This window comes from Struthio camelus, chromosome 6, assembly GCF_040807025.1.
Source record: "Struthio camelus isolate bStrCam1 chromosome 6, bStrCam1.hap1, whole genome shotgun sequence".
NCBI lineage: Eukaryota > Metazoa > Chordata > Aves > Struthioniformes > Struthionidae > Struthio > Struthio camelus.
In genome coordinates this window covers 5,827,875-5,853,400 of record NC_090947.1, presented here as the reverse complement: position 1 = coordinate 5,853,400, position 25,526 = coordinate 5,827,875, and the positions used below count along the sequence as shown (strand labels likewise).

General features: G+C 43.5%; 1 protein-coding gene across 24 annotated transcripts in view; it reads right to left on the bottom strand.

Moving 5' to 3' along the window:
* Window positions 1-25,526, bottom strand: part of IKZF2 (IKAROS family zinc finger 2) — a 121,295-nt gene that overhangs the window by 24,347 nt on the left and 71,422 nt on the right. For all 24 annotated transcript variants that reach the window (XM_009688673.2, XM_009688674.2, XM_068947901.1 and 21 more), the window contains one exon: window positions 24,106-24,273. In XM_009688673.2, the coding sequence (XP_009686968.1) occupies window positions 24,106-24,273 (168 nt within the window). The remainder of the gene's footprint in view (window positions 1-24,105; window positions 24,274-25,526) is intronic.

Here is a 25,526-nt window from a genome sequence, read left to right as displayed (position 1 = left end):
ACACACACCTCCTCCCACCCGTCGGGTACTTCGCCCGGTCGGTTTTTTCACTCTAACACACAGCGTCAGCGGAGGCAAAAAGAGGCGGACTTGTTGTTCGCAAAGCAAATAAACACACTACAACAGCGGGAAAAACAAGCCAACTAGCTGAATCACACCCCAACAGTGACTGTGTGTCACCAAGTCTCGTGGGAAAGAAACTTCTGAGACATTTTGCCCATGGTACGAAGAGTTGCCTTTACAAAATGTGCTGCCCCAGTGGCCTAATTCTGCTTCCGACAGCGGGTAAATCCGTTACGTGGCACAGAGAAGCTCGAGCTGACACCAGCAATACGCAGAGACTGGATACTGTGAAAAAAGGCTGAGTGCAAGGAAAAGCCAGACGAACGCAACGCTTAATTCCAATACAGTCTTTTTGTTTCACTCAGCAGCAATATGAATAAATAGCAAATGCCTCTTAATACATGCAAAACCTGGCACCAGATTCTCATAAAGTGTATCCTTTCATAGCATGTCATTAAGAAACCACAAGAACGGCCTAACCCAGGGCCAGAGAGCTAGCCAGCAGTGTATTTTGCCAAGCCACGCTAATAAAAATTTCTAATACAATTTAAACTTGTAGAACACGAACATTTATCCTCTAATAACTAAAGAGCTATTGAGTCAGTATTGCGAGGCTCCTAAAACACCACAGGCTGAGATTTTCAGAGCTGTCTAAGAGATGGGGAAGGTCAAATTTCTCACAGAGTTTTGAAAATCTTAGGCAAGAATTTCAGTTTCGGCCAGAGGATTTCAGAATATCCTCTGCTGGATAATGTACATGTTTCTACTGGGTTTGTCCCAAAACTGACAGCTTTTCACTCGCCATTTACTAAAGGAAATCCAAGTTGTATTAATCGTAGCCAAATGCACTGTTGTCACCGGGTGACTTCCCTCCCGTTGTAGCACGCAGTGGCATGAAAATGCAGGACACACAGCTGGGAGGTCACCTGCAACCAACAAGAAGCCAGGCAGAAGGCTTCCTGCACTGGGGCTGAGGCACCAAAGAGGAAAGCCTCAGAGCCAGGGAAATTATTTGGAGCCTCTGCAAGACTAACACAGCGTGCCCCCCACCTCACCTATATGATGGAAGATGAAAAACCCTGAGCCTCAGATATTGCAGCTGGTCAAGAAGTTTCAAGGGTTTTTTTGTTTCACAGAGGAAAAAAGAAAGAAAGGGATTTGATCAAATGAAGATCCTTGTTTTTGTTGTCCTCAAAAGATGTGCGTGCGTGGTTCAGTGAAACAACCAAGTTTATGACGGCAGAGGGGTAGAGTGGGGTGGGGGGAGGAATCTGCTTTTAGTGAGTATCCAAACTGTGGATTTATTTTTCTTTACTTTGGGGAGATAAAGTTCATCCTCAGGAAAGTATTGTGTCTTAGAACAAACAGTTGCGGTGGTCTTTATTTTAATTTGCTCGTTAGCTCACGTTTTGCCATAACTGGCACTGTTTTTGGTAATTTCGGTTGAGGCCAACTGAGGTTCGCTGTCATTCCCAGAATACTTGCCCTTAACAGGAGTAAGCTCTGGATCAAGCCACAGATCTTAAATATAAATTAGCCATCCCATTTGAGAAGCACCTTTAGGAAAATTTACTGGGAGCTTCCTAGGAAGGAAAAACTTTTATTACCACAATTACAATGTTTCATCATGCATCTAGATGGCATCAGTGATACCTTTATTAGAAGTTAACTTACCTGATGTCTAATCAAAAAGTCTAATGCACCTGAAGGGATTAAATTCACAGATCTGAAGCAGGACTGCATTAGGTCACCCAGTTTGGCTAAACCAGGTTCCAAAACATCTTAGATAAACTGTAAGATGCAAGGGAAAGGGACGATTGCTTTCAGCTATTCAAGAAGAAGAGGCAAGTACTATTAATTAAGTATGTTATTGCTTAGCATAGAGAAACAAGCTCTCCTACAAGCTTGCAGTACAATAAGTTGACTCGCAATCACAAAAAGAAGTGTTGGCATCACACCTCTTCAAATCATTGCTTCTTGCATTGTAACCATTTCACAAACTATTCAAAAACAAAGCTGAGCTTTTCCAACGATATCCAACACGGCTAGCTACCCAAATGCCATCAAATTTCAAGGTTCATAGGAGATGATAAACGGCAGTGATAAAGACAAGATTTCTACATGCAATTCTATGGGATTTGAGGAACGTAACTCCCCAAGGAAAGAAGTACTCCAGCACACACACTCCTTCCTCTGGGGAGAAGATAAGAGAATAAACAACATGTGACAAATGTTAGTCATGTTGCCTAATGCACAACTGGAAGTTGCTCAAATATAACTGTGAAGAATGAAGTTTGCAAACTCCAGTTGAGTAGAATTGAATAAAATTCCCTTAGGTTCATTTGAAAATCCTATCCCCAGGCTTCCCTTGCTCCACAGATGCAATCACTTCAAAGTTTCGTAACGCATAGGTAATACAGGCAAAAATCTTATTTATGCTATAAAATTAAACAAAGTGACTGTGACTTGGGTCGCAGAGCACTCGATCAAATAAGACCACAATCAAATAGGTGCTGGTAGCAAGAGTTTAAACCACCAACAGCTCTCACAACCCATTTGGTTAAAAGTGCAGCAACCAGAGACAGCAACTACGGTCTTGACTTCAGAGCTCTCCTTGCTGTTGTTGTGACACATGTAGAGTCATTGAAATTGCTGCAAATTTCCCCTTACATTCTCATCAAAGTAACCGATGACAAAAGATATATATATTTGTGGACTGGAACACTACGATCGGGTGTAGATTTTTCTGTATTTCGTATTACCCAGTAAAAATATGCAGAAATATATTAGGGAGTTCAAATCCCTAATATTTGAACCTTCTCAACAGCATACTTTGCTCCATGTAACAAACCAACACATGACTGCCAACTGTTGCTCAAGAGAGAAGACAGCCTTGGTCAAATATTGCATAGCAGACGAACGTTAATAATCAAAACTTGCCCACAAAACGTATGCCTTGTGCTACTTTGCACAAGGGGTCCTGGTGCATATGCCATTGACTTGAAGGCAAAGAGTTCACCAGTGCTATAACCTGCCAAAATCCTCTCTAAACCCTCTAATGCAGGTCTTACCTCCATCTGTGTACAGAGACATTCAAAGTTTGGCTCAGCCTGCTTGCTAAGAAGCCAGAAGGCTTCCAGGCTTGACCCTCTTCCAGGAGGTCCATGTCTTTCCATCATGCTCCTCGCTGAGGAACATGGTGCAGAGACATCAGATCTGGCACTGTGCATAACTGCCACTGCCAACGGTAGTGGCACCTAAGCAAAGTCAGCGTGGAAATCCCTGGTTCAGGGTAATTATTTCTGTATCACCTTTTTCAGGCTATATAATCAGACAAAAAAAACTACCATCACTCATTTTCATAAAAATGACACAGTACAGTGGACGCAAACGAGCCCAAAATCTTGAGAAATCTTTTCTCTGTTGTTGCACTGGGAAAGACCAGGGCACTGGGCAAAACCCAGCAGCCATATCTACGAAGGAGCTGACTTGAAGAAAACTTTTAAAAAACTTCATATTTCTTACTTAAATGTCAGAATTTCCACACATTTAAGCTCAGATTCATACAGGTGACGATGTGGCACAGAAAACCCACAGTGGAGTCTCAGCCTCAAATGGAAAATATTATGACAGTCACAGTGAAAAAGACATTTCAATCTGAACTAGAATTTTTACCATAAAGCAGGTAAACCACTCGCTGAAATTCACAGAGAAACAGAGTTTGCTTGTGAAATTAAACTGCTGGTGTGCAGAGAGGAGGGGGAAGAGGAGGAGGACATAAAAGGCAAAGCGTTTCTGAGTTAGGAATAGTTTGAGTCCTGTGGGTGAACTTTGATAGCTGAGAAGCCTGCATGCAGAGACAGTGAGATGGTGTAATGCTAAGGTCAATATTCAAGACAGAAAGCAGACTTGGGCTTAGGGAAACTTCTTTTAAGTCATAAAAAAAAAGGTCAGTGAAAGAGGAAGAGCCCGTAAGGCATTTGCACAGCATTTTGTTCTCAAAAGAGCTGTTGAGTGCATAGCAGAATATAAAGTAAGTCAAAGGGAAATAACAAGGCAACCCAGGTAATACCTTGCCATAAGCATATAACATGAGAAAGGCTCACGGCAGGGCTCAAGAGCGACGATACGCTTCACTGAGGTAATCCTGGCTCCATTACCATCAGCGACAAAACTATCCCGACTGCTGGAACCAACGAATTGGCCTGTTTTGGGGATCGTGATCTTTTCCTGCAGCACCGTAGAGAGGAACTCCTTCACTCCCATCTGTCCACAGCCCACGTCCCTGCGACAGCTCGACCCCTAACAATACCGGCCCATATAGGAAAAGGCATAACTACGTCTGTGTTATGCGCTTAAGGCCAGTTCAAAGGGTATTCAACTGAACTGGAGTCTTTACACTGGGCTTCGACTTTTTACTAGTTTTAAATTATTGTCTTGTCAGGGCCTCAGAAAGGAATCCAGCCAAGATTTCCGAGCTAAGTGGCGATCTGACCCATCTGCTTTCAGTCTGAGGAAGTCCTCCTGATAGCAGCATACGGAGCATGACTTATTTCCGTTAAATTTCAACTCCCACTCAGCCCCTAGCACCTCAGAGCTAGAGGAAACCTCATTATTCTCCACCAAATCTTTTTGAAGAAGGTTTGAAGAAGTTAAAACGTTCTTTTTCGCTGATACTTACCCATACCAGTGAGCCCATAGGGTCCACTGTCTGTCACTATCAGAACCAATATTAATTCATTATTTGTTCTTTCTTCCCTCCAACTGGAAGCTGTCTGGGACAGGGGAGCTCTTCTGCAGTTATACAGCACCTACCACAGAGCATCTCTGTGCCTTAAATGGGACTTATCCTATGAAGATCAGTTTTAATACAGAAGTAGGAAGTATGATTAAGGCATTGGGTTGGGACTTGGGAGCGCAGGGTTCAATTCTTAGTTATGCCACAGATTTTGCGACTGCAGGCAAGATATTCTGATTTCCTGTGCTTCAATTATTCAGACATAGGATTAAGGTAGTAATTCCCTTCTTCACAGCACGTAAATGAATTCATTCGCACTCTGTGAGATGCATAGAGGCTACTTTGGTGCGGCTCATACAAACAGGTAGACACAGAAAAATACGGCCCATATCTCTACCGAGAAATTAAGGACTTAATAATACACTGTGATGTTATTAGATATGGGAGTGAACATTAAAGAGTGGGAGGAGATATTTAGGATGGCATGGAGTAGAGAATCAAGTGGGAATAAGAAAATCGAATCTGAAAAAAAAAAAACAAACAGGTGGAGTATTAGGCAATTTGCGGGCAAGGTGTCCTTTTAGGCCGTGAAACGGACAGCCAAGGGAAATGAAAAATGCCCCTTAGCTTAGTGACACATAACACCACGGAGGACAAAAAGAGAACATGGTATGTTCCCAAAAGGGTGGATGTAATAACTGCTCTGGGCCTTCCCACCTCCAAATTCCCTGGGAGCAATTGTGAGAAGCGGCGAGGGCTGCCACCGTGCTAGGGCTTAGGCGGGAGGGCCGAGGCAGCAGTCAATGCACATCAGCCATACCCCGTCCCCCTGCTTCATAACTGTAATTAAACAGCACATTTTTGATTTTCTGGAGCTGCCTGTCCCAGCGCTTCACACACAAAAATATTTACATGAATAACAGACCCATGAACAAATTAATCACAAAAAAATTAAAGTAAGACCTAAGCCCATGCTGGCTGCCAGCGGCACACAGCCTTACAAAGGAAACTGCCTCCCACTCCGATGCTGAATCTCGCTGCTGTGCTTAATGACTGTAAACGCGTTCATTGAAATTCATGGGGGCTCTTTGGTTTTGGTTTTTTTTCCCTGAGGTGTTACATGCACACACAAAATAATCACTATATACCAGAGTTCAAAAATAACGGCAAGTCCCACAGCTAATCCAAGACTGTCCAAGACAACCTGCGTGCGGAAGGCACAACAAATAAACATCTAAAATAAGTTTCCAGATCGCTAGAGCAAATATGTACAGACACATAGATACACGACACTCAGCGTCAGGTATCTCCACTTTTGAGCGCTCCTCTTGTAAGCAGTCCGATTTTCAGGAAGAGCTGAACTTGTAATGACATTAGGAAAACTTTGCCTAAATCTTTAACGTTTGTCAGACCAAACGGAGGCAGCAATACCTGCAGTACGTTTTCACGTCTGAGCTCTTGGCCGATCAGTGCAGCGCTCTGCTCTCTCGCTGGACTCAAAACATAGATCACAAACGAAAGACCTGCTTACTAATAAACCGCAGACCCGTAGGAAGGAAGCCTCCTCTTACTGCTTGATGGGTGGGGAAGGCAAGAAAGGAGAAACAGAACAATAACTTGAATTCAGCTAAGATAACAAGGGTTGCTTCTTCAAACTATTTGCCCCCTCCAACAGTTGGCCCGTTCAAGACCCGATGTTTTGCTTCGTTTTCGATTTCTGTAGAGAAGAAAGCATAATTTTACCTCTGAAAGATTCAATACTCTTTTAAACGGCACGGAGACCAACTTCTGGACTAATTTCCAATGTCTCAATTTTGCAAGTAACTTTTAGATTATCACGTTTTTTGGTGAGGGATGCGCCAGGTCCTGTGGTGGAGGAGAGACCACACAGACGGATCTGTGCCTACAGAAGCTTCTAGACGCTCTGGAAGCCTCAACAGGTTCAAAAATCAAGCCACAGCATTACAACGGGAGAAACCTACATACGTGCCGTTAAGCAGCTACCACTTTCTTGACTTGGACCTTGAAAAAGGCAACTTTTCTCAATTCACGACCTCACGACCCAGGACCTCTTCGTAAAGATTATCATCAATTACCTAATGATACACACGGGGCTCTTCCACATTTTGTAATCCTCCTAGCAACTGGAAAACGGCTTGACCTGAATGTCTATACAGTGGCACAGTGGCCGGCCAAAATAAGCTTTTTCTGTTGATAACTACTGCATGCTATTACAGTAGCCCCAGCCAGCCAGCGGTGAACGTGGTACGTAAGTATGCGGCAAAACAACGGCAAAACATTACACCCGCACACCCTTTGTTTTCTTGACATGCCTGCCGCCTTTTTTTTTTTTTTTTTTCATTTTTTTAGAAATATCTCCAGGGCGCAAAACAGCAGCTTGACACCTGCATTTACCTGCCAGTTGTTTATGGTATTGTAAAATAAGCGGCTAGCAGTGAAATACTGCGCTACTGGCACTCAGTCCTCCCTTGATCTTCTGCGGCAAGCGGTGTTAAAACATCAGCTTATATATAAACTCTGAAGACTTTATTCACTAGAATGAACCACAAACACATGCATGCAGGAACACACACACACACGCATACACACACACGAGAGAAGTAAACATGCTAGTTAGGACAAACCCTTTCAAGCTTCTGTATCTTCTTTACATACGAAGCACAGGGCAGGATCTGAGCTGGTGTAAATCAATACAACATTAGTGCTAGCGTAAAACTACTAAGGATTCAGGGTCTGTATTTGTACTCTTCTGTGTGTACGCTTTTATTACTTTAGGAGTTCATTATGATTTATCTTGCAGCTACTGGTGGTTATTGGCTCTGTTATTTAATCTGATTCATCAGGTGGTGTTTATTTATTAACTGATCTGCACATTTTTACAGCTACAACAATGTTCCAATCTGCCACGAGGGTTATAAATAAGTAGGTGGCATTTTTTTGTGCCAGAAGTTTAACAAACAGACAAACTCCTGTTTCGCTGGCACAATACATATAAAGACTGAAATCTCCCTAACCATCCAGATACTTACAGGGCTTTTGTCACACAGCCTCTCAGAAACCATTAAACTTTTAAAAACAGAAAGGCAAGAAACGCACCCCCAACCCGTTTTCTCCCTTTGCAGCTCAGGAAGCCAAAGAGCTCCCTTTGGCGGTTTGGGCACTCAGCGCGACTCTGGGTCCGCACCAGGGCAGAGGGCAGGAGCCCCGCGGGCTTTGGGAAACCCTGCCGCCGCTCCGCACGCTCTGCTCTTGCTTCGACGGCCACAGCCAGGGGAGTAGGTGCAAAACACAGGGGCAAAGGCCTTCGGATGGAGGGACGTCAAGGAGTGGAAAGGCAGAGAAGGGCGAAGACGCTGCCGAATCTTCCAGGTCCCAAGGGGCAAAGTGCCTTGGAGGTGGAGGTGTCTACGCGTCCTACCTCTTCGAGACACCCGACATGAAAAGGAAGGGAAGGAAAGCACGGCTTCATCACTAAACCCAGGGGACAGTGCAGGGATGTGCCAAACATCTTTAAGAGCTTGATTTGACATCGAGTTTACTTACTCTATTTTGCATCCCAAGAAACACATACTGCTACAGATAGAAGCTCTTTGCACACACTTCAAATTTGGTTTACCTTCTTCCCCTTCAAAGTTAAGAGCTTCAAAGCTGGCCAAAGGGACCTGACACTCATTTCTTACTTGCTATCAGTGGTAAGGGAGCTCTCAAATCCCCCCCCACCCTCGTAGCTTGGAAAATCTCAAAGCAAACGTCCCATGCTCGTGCTGTGAGCCCCCGAATGGGGACCACTTTCTTCACCCCATGTATATGGCCATCTCCCAGCCTTTCAGGCACACCTGTTCCTGGTGGGATTCCCGGGAATTTTACAGTGACTCTAAAACAGTTCAATACTATTAAAAAGAAACTCTGTTTAGATAGCACTCGGGGTGGTGAGATAAAACTAACAAAAACCAGGAAGTCCACAAATAACCGGGCGTTTATCACCTCGCCAGCTTCAAAATCACTTAAAGGCAGCCAGGTTTACCATAACTTGCTTTAAAGGGGGGAGAAGGCCCCGCAGCCAACATGAGACAGAGGTGACTTTTGATATCGGACAGTCCCCTCCGGAAACGAGCCTCCTCTCTGCGATACCTCGGCACTAACTGGATGTGGGTGGAAACAGGCTTAAGAGAGAGGTTAAACCTTAACTGCGTGTACTGGCTCTGCACTTTCCACTCCACTTTGGACCTTTAACATTACTTTAAAGTCAACTCGATAAGTGGAGTGTTAATTGGTTTACACAACAAACCCTCTAAAACACACTCACTGGCCTCCCTTGATTTTAACCCTGCTCCAGTAACACGACAAGCAGGGAAAATGAAAAAAAAGTTTCGGTTGGCCTGCCGTTTTTTTCTGCCCTGTCCCGTCCGCTCCCAGCCAGAGCCGCAGCTAAAACGGGGCTGAAGGAGGTGACGGGACTTCCACCCGCCGCTTGCAGGTCGGGCTTTGCAGCGACCGATTCCCAGGGGAGACGAACAGCTCGCACACGCAGCGCAGGGTGGGGATACCTCCGCTCGCATCAGGAATGCTGCTGGACAAACACTCCCTCGAGAGGTGCTTTTGTTGTCCTTCCCCCCCCCCCCCCCAACCTTGGGTGAAACCAGCAGAGACACCAGGCCAGCTTCGTAGGTAGTAAAACCGAAGTAACTCCCCGAAGCCAAATCACATCAGCTGCCTAGAGCTCGTGTTCATGCCAAGTGCAGCCCCTTTGTAACTCTTGCTGAAGCCCTTTAGCGTTCGACTATAAAGCTGATAGACTCTATGAACTGCTTGAAGCAAGCAGTGCCAAACACGGTCTTATCAGTTATTTTACACTATACAAACAGAGACAGAGAATACATGGCATTTAACACTGCAGCACTAGGTAGCCGCCTCCTCCATAAAAATACTGAACAAGCCCTTAAATCTAGCTCACTTCTTTTCATCCTGTGGCAACAAGTTCCGCGGCTCTGCCGATGCGTTTCTGCATGACAACGAAGCATTTCTAGTAGCCCCTGCCACCTTTCAACCTCACAGTTTAAATTAGGAGCCAGGAAGAATAAGCTCCTTCCCTTAAGGAAGGACAAGCTCCTTCCTTTTTTACATAAGCAAGTTTTCCCCTCTTCTTCTCGATGACGGAAACAGAGTTTTGCAAACAGAAAATCAGCAGTAAGTTGTCATGAAGATAATAGCGACATGGGAGGAATAATGCTGACAGCTCCTCTTCCTTTACCAAGCAGTGAAGTTGGGAGTTTTCACTTATTTTGATCAAGGCCAGCAATCAAGGGAAGCTGCACCGCTTCCAAAAACAGGTCAGGCAGTGAAACTAATAGGGTCCTTTGGGACACTGAAATTTCTATTCACGCTTCCTCCACTGCCCAGCAAACAGTATGGCCCACACCATCGTGTTCATCTCAAAGATCTGCTGTTCAAGCACGTGTTTTTGTCATCTCTTGCATGCGTGTCAAATGAGGTCAAGCAGAAAAATACTTTGACTCCTTTTACTCACATGTTTTCCCTATCTGTTCTTGTTGCTCTCTGCTAATGTGCTTGACAGCATGTATATTTGCCACCAGCGTTACAGAGGAACTTGAAAGAAGTGCGAGCGTTTTCATGGGCAGCCCGCACTGGCCCTAACCGCTGCATACGTCTGAAACCTTGCGCCGAAGTTTCCTCCAGCAAAAGGCTTCCTGGGCCTGCTTCCTGCTCCCAAAAGCTCTGCCCAACACGCAAAGCATTTACTCAAGCTTCGTCAGGCAAATGAATCAGGCACCTCAAGGACTGGATGAACATTTCTTCCCCACCTTTCCATGCCAGGCTTGTCAGCAAAAAAAGAGGAATCTTTCCACCACTTGCAGTGTTGACTGCTCTATGTTTAAAGCTACCCACAGTATTTTGGGGGGAGGCAGAAAAATAGCATCATTTGTCGAGAGGACAATTCTCAGCACAACAGCAATTAACAGCAAATATCCCTTTTAAAGGAGGATGGGATTCTTTAACTCCCTGAGAACTGAGCCCTGGATGTTGGACAGCTTCTGTTTTTGAGTGAAAACCTCTACATCAAGTGCCTATGTTTGACAGCAAGGCTACATTAATCTGTGAGTAACAAAATTCAGCAATTCCTGTTAGCCTTAATATCCTTCCTAGTTCTTTAGTAACACCAACAATAAATAACAACAGTTCCAGAGAACTTGCAGTTCCTTAGAATTTGTCAGGTTTGTTCAGCCGAGAGAACCAGAAGGGAGGGAGCGGGAAAACATTTGGGCTTTTAGGGTGCTTCTTTTTTGGTGCAATTAGTTTTGCAATACAAGCCCTGGACAGATTCAAAAACTGTATCAAGGCTGAAAGAGAAGCAGACCAAAAAGAAAGGAAATTAAATATGGGTGTGAAATTTAACCAAAAGGAAGAAAAAGAAAAGGGGCGAAAAAAAGCAGCTACTTAGGCTGAAAGTAAGGACAGAAAAGCTGGAGAACACAAAATAGCTCTCTAAATACTCAGAGGTACTGGGAGAAGAGAAATCACTCTTTTCTCAATTTATTTCTTACATTTACTACTTTTTCTTGACAAGTAGAGTCTTTTACCTGAACTGGTTGACAACGTTTCTGGAAATCTGAGTTCAGCCCCATTTCTGACACTGACGTTCTGAATATTTTTGGCAAGTCCTTTTTCGTCCGTATGTTAGGTTCACGCTCTGCAGAACGTGGTTGGGCAGCGCACCTTCCTGTTCTGGGCTCGAACTCCCTGAGCGAGGCCTGTCCCTCATTATGAGTTGTATATTACCTGACACGAAACGGTCCTTTCCCTTCCCTCTGCCAACGGTGCAATCCTATCACAGGGACTGCGCATCGGCCAGGTCCAATCTGTCCCAGGCTTCACGTCGATCAGGGAGGAGTTCTCGGGTCTCTAAACCAAACCGATATTGGCAGTGTCTTGAAGCTGGCTCAACATTAGCACTTGGGACAAACTCATCCTTTGTAGAAGACTAATGAAGTCACGTTAAGGGATACATTTTTCACAATACAGCCAACGTGGACCTTTTACTGTGTGGCACATAAAAGTCGAACAAAGCAGTTCTATTGGTGGATGATCTACGCTTTGAAGCCAAGCAGCTTCATTCCAAGACACCATGCCAAAAATCCCTCCTTTGATGCTGCTCTGTAGAAATGTACCTATGGGTATTGAGACAGATCTAATCCTACAGTGTTACTAACAGCTGCAGTTTTATCATAAGCCAGATATGATACTGTGCTTTCCTTCAGGTCCCAGCTCCTGGAGTCAGCTGACCAAAGGGAAAAGTTAGATGGCAGGTTTCCTCCCTCCTTCCTCACTCACAAAATAAGTATCGTAAAGTAGATAAAAAGAAAGGCCAATTTATCATCCTTCGCTCTCCTCATTTTTAAGCGTCATGATCCGGAGGATCCAGATTCATGATTTTTTAATTGCTGGGGTTAGAAGCACATCAGTAGTGTAAGCTCTGAGGAATTTCACTGATTTCAGTGGTGTTTCTTCAGATTTGTACAGCTACAATTGATATCAAAAACACTTTGGCGAACAACCTATCTTCCCACTAGAAAATTTCCTTCCTCCCGTTCTTTTAAAACGCAGAGGAATTAAGATGACATTTCTCCCTAAACCTGCTCTTACTTACGCCTTAAATCATTTCCCCATTCCATCCTGGTGTTTTACAGGAAGAAAAGTAATATTATACATGACACACAGAATAAAGTGGCTCCTAAAAAAGACATCATTCTTCATCAGGATCACATTGGAATGGCATATTTACTGTGCCTTTAATTTTCATTACGGTATGTGCTTTCCACCCAGTACACTGTCTACATCGGTTTTGTTTTCATAACCTATTCCTGACACCTAACAAAAACTGGGAGGGCTGCTCCAGGATTTGGCAAGAAGGAACAGGTTGTGGATGAGCAGGTTTCTCTGACTCACCTACACGGATCAGCAAGGAAAAATAAAAGGGAGAGGGTGGAGATTGCTAAGGGGAGGGGAAAAGAAAAGAAAGGAAGGGGAAAAAAAAAAAAAGAGCAAGAGCGGGCGTGAGAAGTGACGTGTCCCCTTGGATGCCGTGTGTAATTCGGCTGGCAGCCTGCCTGCTCTCAGTGCCACCGAGTTCCAGACATGCCAGTCCCGCTGACTCAGCTCTTCGGAAGAAGGAAAGGCAAGGCAGACATTTCCTTAACCTTTCTGATATCTGAGGGATGGCGATTGCTAGACTCCCCTTGAGGGTCTTCAAACCCCACCTCCGTCGGGCCAGGGACTCGAGGGGTGTCTCTAGGGAGGCATGAGAGAGATGTTCACTCGATAACCTTGTACAGAACTGCTTATGCTCTTATCAGATCATGAGAGAATTCTGCTTTTTACGGCTGTTGGAAAACTCAGCAGCACAGCTTCATCCCACAAAGCAGAAATGTCAGGCCTTTTCTAGCCAAGGCTAGCTGCTCTCACACAAGCCACTGTCTCCAAGGAGACGAGAAAAATGCATGCAGATGAAGGGTATCTGAGTGAGAGAGAGTCTATGGCCCACAAAGCTTTTCTGTATAAAAATTTCATCATCAGTTCCTCAGCAGCGTATCCTTTACGTGTGATTTATTCTCCAGGAAGAGCTTGAAGCTCTTCACTAGTCTGGGCTCTGCCTTCCTGCAATGCCAGTTCTACCCCACAATACACTAACTTGCTGTACGTACCTCCCAGAGGTCCAGGATCTCTTTGCTTAGAAGGAAGACTATGCTTATCAAGCCTTCTGCTCTGAACTTAAAAGAGGCAGGAGAAAGAAAGTACCTATCTCCCAGCAAAAGGAACTGAAATGCAGAAAGGCTAAGGCCAAGACTGTCAAAAGGCATTACAGCCCTTAACTCTCACTGCAACCAGGTGGCCTTTAATGCTTTTGAAGACAAGACCAAAAATCACCACGAGGAGCCGAGGTTGTCTCAATTCCCTGGTCAGAACCCTAACTGCGGACCATCATCCTTCTTGGGGCGCAGGAGAGCATTCAGGCTTCCCACCTGAGGGGAAGCGAGGGAAAGCACACGTGCTTACGGAGCACATTCCCCTTCCCGTAATATCAGACAGGACAGGAGGAATCTTGGGACACACAGCAGGCATCCCGGGGAGCTCTGTGGCCTGACGTTTAAAACCCTACTGAGTGATGTTGCCCAACCAGCCGGTCACGGCACTTTGCGTAAAGGTCCAGCCACTCTTGCGTATTTAACATAAAAAAGAATGAACAACGTTTAAGTAGTGGCTTTTCCAAAAGCGCGTGTTTTGCAGCGCACAGAGAACCGTATGGTCGGGGAGTGCCCCAACCAGGTGCTCTCCGTGAAGTTTCAATAGGCAGGGCCTCAACAGCATTTCTCCAGCTTCAGGAATGAAGATAGAGATCTTGTCTCTCTGTTGCAAAGCATGGAGGGAACTTGGGGCACCGTGTCTGAAATCAGCACCGTGCAGTTATGCAAAACATGTGTGCAACTGGCATGGCTTGTGTAATCCTCGGTCTAATCAACCTCCCTAACTACTCCAGAAAGGAAGGAGGGGTGGAGGGTGGAGAGAGTTCACACTTAGATCAAACAGAAAATGGGAAAATATCCAGAGAGCTTTAGTCAGGTAAAAACACAGTTCCCTCTCATGGGAAACCTCCAGGATAAATTTCCTTGAACTTCACAGAGGGTTACAAATAGGAGGAGAGCCACGCAGAGTTCAGCACAGGTTCACCATTAAAAAAACCCTAGACATTTTCATTTTCTTTCTTGAGTGATATCTGTCAATGTCTGAGCTGTAAGCCAATTCATAATTACAGGTTGCTGAGAGCTCAGGAGAACCCATCAGTAGCAGCTTTCTTCAGCTCTGCCACAGCAGTGTGTTGACTGGATTATTTTTGCCCCCATTTAGTTTCTCTTGGTTTCCCTTCCAGAGGGCAAAACTACTTCCCTCGCACCTTAAGGCACTTGTATATTATCAAAGGAGCCAGTCGCAGTTCTCCATTTTACATTGTCCCATAAGGGCAGCTGAGATAGCAAGGAAAGACGACCTCAAATCAGTGTTTGATTCGAAGCTCAAACTTTCTTAAACTGAAAGGCTTCACGCATCCCCTCACACACTGACAAAGTCCAGCTCCAAACGCTGGATTTCCTTTCCTCATAGGCCATATGCAAATGAGCTTTCCCTTAAAAATCATCTTCTCCAGGGAAAAGAAAAATATTCTTTTCAGTTTCAGGGCTGCTGCGGTACTCTGCTCCTCAAGTAGAGTACACGCAAGAAGCGTTCTTGTTTTGCTCAGACGTGGCTTTGTCAAGTGAAAACTGTGCTCTAATCTCAAATGCACGAGAAAGTTCATAGTCCCCATCTTGGATGTCTATTCTGCAAAACCAACTGCAGCTACCTTGGAAGACTGCCTCTGGAGCAGAAGGACTCGTGACTCACTGCTGCACGTCCCTCAAGGTTCTCCTAAGGCAAGGAGACATCCAAAATCCAAAGACTCTTTCAAGGCTGGCTACAACTCCTGTGATTACAGTTGCACTTATGAACTTAAAATCCAGGTTTATAAAGTTAGGCGCCACTCTGAGCACATAAATATTGGCTTTGTGTCATAATCCCTAACGGCAAGGAAAACTAGGCTAGAAAAGGTCTGATTTTGAAGGCTTACAATTAAAAGAGTAAAGAGACTATGCATTTTGAAAAATCTAAGCTATTAGTCCCTCATCTGACTGCCTGTCCACAGTGGTTCTGGTGCGGAAAGACATGTAGTTCAAATTCAACTATCCTGGCGCTCAAGTACCTGATTTTGCAAATTAGGTCTCAAAGGTTTTTTTTCTATTTCCTTTTCCAACCACTGAAAAAAAGATAGCAACAAGGCAACACCACATATCCACTTTACACAGGCTTTGGGCGGATGAAATAGATAGGGTTCATAAAAGAGACAAGACGCAAAAATTGCAGGCTAAGTAGTACGTCCTTCAGTATTATTAATAATCACCTTACTATTGTGTCTAAGATAATCATCCAGGTATCAGGGTATAATACCTCAGTGGTTATGGTAACAATACAAAGTTATTATTCCTTCCACTTTGTAATTATCTCATTTCACTATTGCACAAAGGATAAGTAAAAACTAAGGAGATAATATGCAATGCTACGCAGCACTAGAATACTCTGCTACGTACTTACATGACCTTCCTTACAGCAATATCCATGTGCCTTACAATCATTTGTGCATCTTGTCCTCTCACCAGGATAAGAGCACTTCCTAACCTTGTCATGGTGATTCCACTGATAGACAACTGAGGCAGGCACAAGGTTAAAAGGTCTGCATCTACACTGGCCCACGTTTCCAAGGCATGAAAGTCACCTCAGACAACTTCACAAATCAGTACAGAGTAGCAGCAAAAATTCAAAATTAGTATTGAAAAAAAAGATACGAAGATTGAAAGATAAAGATAGGATAGCATTAGGACAGAAGCAATGCCGGACATACGACTATAGAGACTATAAATGCTATCACAATGTGAAGTGAGTAAAGGAATCATTCATAGTCAAGGAAGACAGTGTTAGGAAGAACAATAATCTGCAGCCAATGAAAGGATAGTCTGGATTAAATATCAGGATGAGAGTCACAGCTATAAAAAAGCAGATGGAAGTGTCCCTAGGCAAGCAACAGAAACAGCCTCTCCTGATGTTTACAGAATAGGTTAGGCATGCTGTTTAGAAGGACTGCTGCTCCATAAGCAGAAGTCTGGTCACATTTATCTGCCTTTTGGATGCTAGTGAAATCACACACACTGTAGAGTGGCAGGATAAAAGCCCAGAGGAAAGAGAAAGTCACCATCTCGTTTGTTTTTTCAGAGCAGGATGGCTGGCATAAAAGCTAACATCACCCAGTGCTGGAGAAATGTCCATTTTCTCTTCAAAGAGCAGCCCAAGAGGGCAGGACCGGGTGCTCCGTTCCAGCTGTACGGCCTGAGTTACACAAAGAGAAACAGAATCTGGCTGCCAAGGCCAGGATGCGAACTGTTAACACGGAGGGGAGACAGAAAACTAGATGTCAGCAGTCCTGTACCAAACACGCTCTTCCATCCTGGGACAGGCATGGCACGCAAAGAAGAAAGAGACAAGTCAAAACTAATGAGGGACGGTCCTACGTGAATCCTACACCACGCTGATGCCATCCAAACAAGGACCTTGCCACCCCTAAGTACTGTGGTGCTGTTAGACCTTCCGGATGAGGCAACACAACAGCGGGTTCAGGGGGTCTGCACGTAAGGGCAGGGGTGGAGGCTGCAGTACTGGGGGCATTAGGACTCCAACTTCTGCATTTTGGAGGGCAGGACCTCCTACTGTAGCACAAAACCTTTCCTTGTCAAGGGTCCAGAGACTTACCCTGACACTGAAGACACAGTAGCTCTGCTACCCTGCTTCGTTAAGGAGAGGAAACTTGGAAAAACAGGGAAAGGAAGAGGCAGTGCAACCTTCATCCAGACCTCCTCTCTCTTCTGCTCTTCCCTGCTGAAGAAGGGAGCACTTGCTGGTAATACTGCAGGTGGCAGAAGCGCAGCAAGGCCACCTTCCACCAAGTGGCACAGCGGGAGGCACGAGACTCGTCTCACAGATACCACGATTAAATCTTAGCACCTAGCAATCTTGCTGTGAACTAATACTCGGAACTAGAATGTTCTCACAGTATTGGTGTCTCTCATCACTAGCAAAGGAGGTGAGTCTCTCCCTATTCAGCCAATCTGCAAGCAGCTCTGAAGTGCTAAAGTAACAGGACACCTCCTGCTTACACTGGGGCTGAGGCAATGCGGGAGGCAGGGAGCTGTACAGCTGCTGTTCCCCTGTCATCTCTCCCTTGCCCCAAAAAATAAAAAAATAAAAGTTGATACCCGCTCCTACAAGAGAGAGATTCATGAGGCTGGTACGTAGCACATTTACCTTGGCTCACCAGGACCACTTCTGCTATTTCTCTGTGTTATCTGTAGGAAACAGATCTCTTGGGTTTTACAGTTGAAGATTGATTCATAACTACTGCAGCTGCGAGGGAATCTTCATGGAATTTGAGGACTTTTAAAGGTACAACAAGCAAAAGAAAGTGAATACTTCTTGCTTTGGGTGGAACTGTATCTTTTCAGAACAAGTTCCCCCCAAAAACAAAGTCCAAGAACACTTTTTTCTGGGAGATACCATGACCTTGTCGCACCTTTATGTCAAAGCTGGTTTCTCAGTGATAATTATGCCCTGCAGAAAAGGCTTAGCGTGACAAAGCTTGTATACCGAGATAATTCTGGGCACATAAAAGACGATCTTTTCATATAGCTGATACTAACACTTGTCACAGTAGTGCTCTAGAGGTTAAAATGACCACATCACTTCAAGGATCTGGTTCAGATGGGGCTTTGGTGAAACATGGGACACAGGCTGGCTAGGCGGAGGTTTACACTTCACATTTGGATGTGCAGAGGATGAAAGTCCTGGTGTATCTAGCAAAATCCTACCCTTGTATCTATTTTGATCTTCTTACCTTCCAAAAATAGACATGCAAACAATAGTGAAAGTAGAATATGAACGATTTTAGAGACTCTGCAACACCCAATGGAGGCCTCTAGGTACTGGGAGCATTAATGAGAAAGCAGAGCTGCTTCAGGACTGTGTACACGCTAATAACAGTTTAGAACCTGGTGTCTGATAAGAAAATAAAATGATTTTGTGACGAGATTAATTCCACTGAGTTTAACTGAAAGTGTAAGAAAACTTGAGAGGAAGAAAAGCTCTGCCTGAATAAAGAGAGTTCCAAGTATCTGATCAACAGAATAAATGCCCACTGGCTCATCACAACAGGGGAAAGATGCTGTTTGCTAACTTATTTGCCAAACTAGGATCTGTATGCAAAATACCCCCTCTGCCCCTTCACATACTCGCTTTGTTTTTTAGATGGCGTCCTACGTGTTCGTATGTAACTTTTTTTCCCATTCACAATGTGTTTTAAGTCAGTTCAGCCCAGAGAGTAATGAGAACTTCAGGTCCCAAGATTCTTCTAATTAGGATGTTCCCATCCTCAAAAATGTGGTTACGGAGCAGATACTGACTTCGCCTGGGCCTTTTGAAGGTGGAGGTGTTAATAGTGGTAAAAGTCTCTTCAAAATGAAAACAGCAGTTTAAAACAAACCGTTCATTATTCTTAAGAACCACCTTTACCACTGTTACAGTAATTCCCATTGGTTTTCGACAGGCAGGGCTTCACGCACAGTGTGTTTTTCAGCACTGTGCTTGTTCATCCAGTTTTTCAGCCGGACCGAGACACTCATAGGTGGGCTGACTCTCTCAAATACATACCGAGTCAGGTGCTTTGTCAGAATTAGGAAGCAGGTTCCCTCTGCCTCCGAGCACACAGTCGCACCCACAAACATCACTGCTCCCCTACCCTAAGAAAAGGTTCTACTGCCGAGAGCCATGGGCAACACTGAAGGCCCTACAGGAAAATATTAACTGTAGGCGTGTGGGATGTCTAGTGCGGCTCACTAAGATACATGAGGAGCTGAAAAGAAAGTTCTCACGGGGGAAAAAATAAAGAGAAAAAGAGACTTGCAAACCGAGAAATGTAAAAAGAGTTACTAAGCTACCTTTCCATAATTGGGGCATCTTCCTTATTAATGAGACATGCTGCTTATCTTGTACGTTGTACATGCTTTGCTAAGATCGTGCTGTTGGGAGTTTTTGTCTAGGCCTTTCTTTCCAAAACAAATGCTTCACTGCTTTTCTTTTGCAAATAAAATGATACCATTAGTTCAGCGCTATTGAAGAGCTGGGCAATAACAAACAATGTGCAGCAGCAACGCAGGAAGAAGAGGGGGAGGAAAAAGTAAGTATTTGTTAAAAGCAGAAAAGGGAAAAATCATTTTCTAAACAGGAAAGAAGTAGCTTGGAAGCAATTTTAAAATGTATCATGAGGAAAAGCTTCTGTGACAGGAAGAAATAATGATCTGACTATTCAGTTTTTAGGAAGAAATAAACAGTAAAACTGCTTTCATATATGAATACCACTTATATACTCCCACAGCAAGGGAACGTGATTAAAGTGGCCAAGATAAAGACCGAAAAATCAGGAAGATCTAGAATTAAAGTTGCCTGAGAAGGCTTCATTTGGGCTGTCTGTGTGTATGCATGATCAGACAGTCTTTTAATTACAGAATCATGTAAAAATTTCTCCACAGGACCATCCTTGCTTAGTGCAAAGGATGGATAGATGGTTCTCACTTAATGAAAACCTAGCCTGTATTTTGTTTACCCTCAGCATGTGATCCTATCCCCAGCCAAATCCTACTCTAAAAACTAACGCATTAATGTTTTCTATGAGCTTTTCTAGATTGCTCATGATTATAGTTTTGATTTTCTTCATAACTATCAAAGAACTTACATTTACAATAGTGTCACGAGGAGAGGGCTGACTTGTCTCCATTTTACACATGAGAAATTCATGTCAAAACATAATTGCTCATTTTACGTGCCCACTTGAGGACACCTGGCTTTTCAGGGTAAAACAGCATCAGGTCATAAGTCATTTCTTCCCAAGTACAAGGACATCATTTAGGTGCTTTATCCACCAGATTTAGCTCTCATGTTAACCTTCCTCCCTAAAACTTCTGCTTTGTTCATTAGTCACCCACAGCAGGATTCACCTCACCTGGCTTACAGCTGCCTGCATCTAGTTGTCCAGTTCTAGAGATGATGGGGGGATATGGGCATGCCTTGGGGGGAGATGGAAGGTACTTTGCAGCCGTCCCCAGGAGATTAGCTTTGACTGAACGTCTTCCTCTTTGAAGACGACAAGTTAGGCAAGGTGAAGCCAATCCCTGCTGGTTGGTCAAGTATGTCCTGCAGGACAGGGCTCCCAAGTTTTGTCCCAGTTCTGTAGAGCATGCCTTTAGACCCCTGTCCTGCAAGCCCACCCAGGCACCTCTCATGTACCATCTGTGTTGTGGGACTACAGAGTTCATTCTGAAAACAACTCCTGGAAGTCCAACGAGTACCTTCGGTCTCATGCCCGCTCTCCCCAGGCATTATCCTACTGATGTTCTGAAGGCATCACTATATTCCTTAAACCAAAGAAGCTCTATGTGGGAGGAAAATATAGACACAAAGTTCATCAGAACTGTATATATCAGTAAAAGGTAAATAACTGCAGGAGTAAATAACTGCAAGGTGAGTCCTTAACTATTTAGGGCTAAACAGGGCCAGCATGACACATACGAAGCAACACTTTACTAACCTCTTGTTCTGGGAACACCTATATAGTTAAAACATATTCTACATGAGAAAGGGAGGCACAATGTAGATTGTGATGCCTGCAAACACTTTGAAATATATAGGAAATATTATTAAAAAGCATGAGCAAAAATATCCCCCCCTAAAAAAGGAAAGGAGGGGGAGAAACTTTCCAATTAATTTTTTTTCTTCAATTAATAGTAGTTTCAGCTATTACAAATATCTCTGAGATGCTTCTGATAATTTCTGTTTGTAATTATATTTCCCTATTTTTTCACCTCTCCCGTCTTGTTGTATGCAAAAGCCTGCGCTAAGCACAGGAAAAATTGACTAACTGGCAGTAGTGAGAGTATAACTGACTAAGTGGTGACACAAATAAAGTGCTCTCAAATTCACAGACTGAACTACCTGAGAGGAGAAAAAAAAAAAAAAAGAGAGATACAAAATTCTTCAATTCTTTACTTGTGTAGTCTGCCTTCCATAAAGAATGAGTCTTTTAAAACATTAAAACATTCTTGGGAAGAAAAACGTGGGGTTTTTCGATTAATAGCATTCTCTTATTCAAAGAGGAAAGGGATATACAAGATAAAAAATAATTTCTTTTTTTTTTTACATTTTTGAAATTACGTGCCAGATTCTCAGCTGGTGCAAAATAACAGTACTTTCTCTACTTAAGGGATATAATTCCAATATACATCAACTGAGGATCTGACCTAAAGAGCTTTCCTCTTAAAAATATAAAAATACATTCACACTCACCTCCATTAGATATAAATGCACAAGATTAAAATAATAGTGAAGTCTCATATTTCAACATAATTTTCATCCTTTTCGTTCTAAATTTCATCTATCAGATATCCTCTTTTCTGGTTTGAAATGGCAGAAGAGCTGAAGATGTGGTGAAGTTTAGTAGATTTTGTCATACCTTCAAGGTCTCCTTACAGAGTATGATGTTTATTTCCTTAAAGCAGAAAGTGCTTGGATAGCACCCTACTATGAAATGGTTTAAAATCTTTAGGGAATGCCTACCCATCTTCTCCATAAACCATTCACATATGTGGGCATAATCCAAGCAAAGCTGCTTATGCAGCAGGGACAGAAAGACACCTTAACTTGCAAGCTCATATTCAGATTGGCATTCTACTTTCATGCAGGTGGCTGTCAGGTTTTAGGGCAATATCCCAGGATTTTTAACTCTTCATCTGTCAGCGCTACTCTAAGAACCACCTTGGAGAGTATTGTAGGAGCACTTGTCTGCCCCTCCTGGACCTCTGCTCAGACCTGATGTGCCTGATTAGCTAGAGTGATGACACTCTCTCCACTGAAAATAAAACATAATATTACAAAGTGAGCACAGCCGAGCACAGCTAACTCACTTAGGGAAAGACCTCCAGTGGGACTTGTATGCCTAAGCAACTTGGACGCTTTTTGAAAATCCCACATCTTAACTATGTTTATCTTCATGCAAAAATCACAAAGATCAGCCATACACTTCTAACACAGGAAACGTGAACAATCTCTATCAATGGCTGTATCTAGGTAACAAAATCTATATTCGTATTATGAAAACAATCTTCAACCACAATGTCCATGTTTTGTAATGTCGGTTATTTTATGTCATGATCCCCTTTATTTTTTTTAAATTGTGAATATTTTTATCATGTTTTCTTTTTTACTAAATTTCAAGTTGAAACTATGGTTATGGTCAGATGTGTGAAATTACAACCCACTGTTCTACAGACGCTTTCCCTTCTGACTTTCAAATCAAATCCTCTCAGCTGACAACGCTCAAGCGATTCTCTCTCAGCCTAGTCCCATCCTTGCACTCCTTGGAAGCTCAGGCATTCTTTCAGAAGTATGTTAGCACCAATACCTTCATTCTCAGAAATCCACCTGGAGAATCTTACTACTTTATCCTTTCTGATTCCGGGACACGTAAGGGCAACTCTGTATCCAAAAACGAATCTAACGTTCTTATAAAACAGTAAACTCTACTGAATTGAGGCCGATCCTTTAGAAGAAACGCGCATAGAGTCAGGAAGCTCCATGATGACATTTTCACATGCAGAGTTTTGTCTGTGGCCGCACTTCAACCACTGTGTTTCAGTAGTCACACATTTGCTAACACCTTAAAAAAGTTCATCTGTAATACTGTTAGTTCTAACCAGTCCAATTATCTCTGCTCATTCAACAATGAAAAACAGTCTCCTATAAATGGTCTGGACAGAAAAGTTGAACATCCTAGGAGACAAAAACACAGCAAGTTAAGATCTTACTCAAAAACCCTACACAAATGAGTAAGTGAGGAGGATACAGCCCCTTGGTTTAGCGTATGGGCACTAGAAACAAGTCCGATCCTGATCATCAGGACTACCAAGATGACTACTAACACGCAGACACGTGATAGCTGTTTCTTTAGAACATGTCAAGAAATTATATCGAGTAGACTGATGGCAAGGAAAAATCCAGTCTCTCTCCCCCACCTTCTCCTCTAGAGTTAGTGCTGTAGCTGCCATGAATTAGGACTTTACAGTAAGATGCAACTGAATCAAAAACACAATTAGGATTCTGAAAGACAAGCAAGTCCCAACTTTACCAGGATATGGCATTTATTAGATGAAGAAGTAGGTTTGAACTGTGAAGTACACTTCCAAAAACAAGAATTTATTCTTTGTGATCTTTGGAATTTCACAGCCACTTTGGGGCCTGCAATGTCAAAACAATCTGACAGCAAAGTCTGGATACACCCAAGGAGACGTTCAAAGGGAAGTGTGATAGCATCAGCAGAGGAGCTCAGTTACACAAAAGGAGAGGTGGGGCTGAACCACAACTTTTCTGATTTGCACACCAAGGCTTTCCCAAAGTTCAGATCTGCATTATCTGAAGAGGATGGTACCGACCCAGAGCCACCAGGAATAGGCAGTTAGCTTCACAGCTCACTTCACCTGAACAGTGACAAGAAAAGACACAACCGGGAAGAGCAGACAAGGCAGGCTCACCAGAGTGCGTCCTGAGGTGTCCTGTGAGGGCGTCCCTCCGTCGGCAGGCATAGCTGCAGAAGGGACATTTGAACGGTTTCTCCCCAGAGTGCAACTTGATGTGCCTCAGCAGGTTCCCCTTCTGGGTAAAAGAAGCTCCACATTGGTTACAGTGGAAGGGGCGTTCACCTAGAAGGGCAAATGGAAGGGAAAGAGCTGTCAAAAAAAAAAAGTCAGAAGACGCAGGAAGCCCCTATCCCACTCTTTGCAGCAGCGCTGTTTTACGTAGGGATGCTCCACACTAATACCCTTGCATGGAATTTATTGAAGTTAGAGGCCGCTTCTTATGTAAGACAGGTAAAGCTTCCAGTAGTGATTTTGGGCACTTCCCTTTTGCAGCATCAGCTTGAGGTGACTAAAGCAGCCTGATTTTCATAAAGTTCTGAACCTTAGGGGTTTTATCCTTCATACAAGATGAGCTCTGTTCAAAATTTAGATCCAGAGCTGTGGTTTTGTGGTATTTATCTCTATGGTTTTGCACTTATTTTTAGTAAGGTCCAATCCATATAAGTATTAAGAACCGATCATAACAATCTGTCTTGGATAGACATTCAGGTCTTTGCTTTATACCAAATCTTTTGCTTATATTACATTTTAATTCAAATCCCTTTTTAAAGGGTGCTTTGAATTGCTAAAATGGTATAAAGAGATTCGATGGAAATAAGAATCAGGCCTACAAAGATTTGGGAGGTAACAAACAGAAAAATCTCACCCCATGAAAAAGGGAGAAATAAGCAAATTTGCGTTCTCCATAAAACTAATTCCTGAGATTTCTTTGGTGCAAAAAATTAAAGGGTTTGTCTTTTTTCTTTTTTTTTTGTTTGTTTAAACAGAAACTCAATTTCTTACCCTCTCCCTTCACTCCATACGTTCATGCACACACACAAAAATTATGTTAATATTAAACATGCATATTTGCACTAGACAGCTGGGATTGGGAGTGTAACAAAACACCCCAACTTTTCTTTCGGGAAGAAACCTGAGAGACTCGCAAAGGTTTGGGGAAACGACACCAAAACCGTAGTTTATGCCACCATTTGTTGAAGACACTCAGTCTGTCCCAACATTTTCCAACAAACATTCAACTCCAATCACACACTTACATCCACTGGGTACAGCGCAAATCAATAGGGCAGAAGCATGTATCTCACGCTGGCCATTTGCGTAAGCGCTTTACTGCAGCTGGGCTTTAGACACCTATATGTTTTTACCAGCTAGGGCCCTAATTCAACGAGGTTCTCGCCCATCAGATATCAGACGTAAGCACTCATTCATTTCCTGAGCACCTCACCTGTTACAGAGCCTTGGTCAAACCACGGTGGGATGTTCTGAGGATGAATTAGCTACCCTGAAGCACAGCTCTCATGAAAAATTGCCATTCT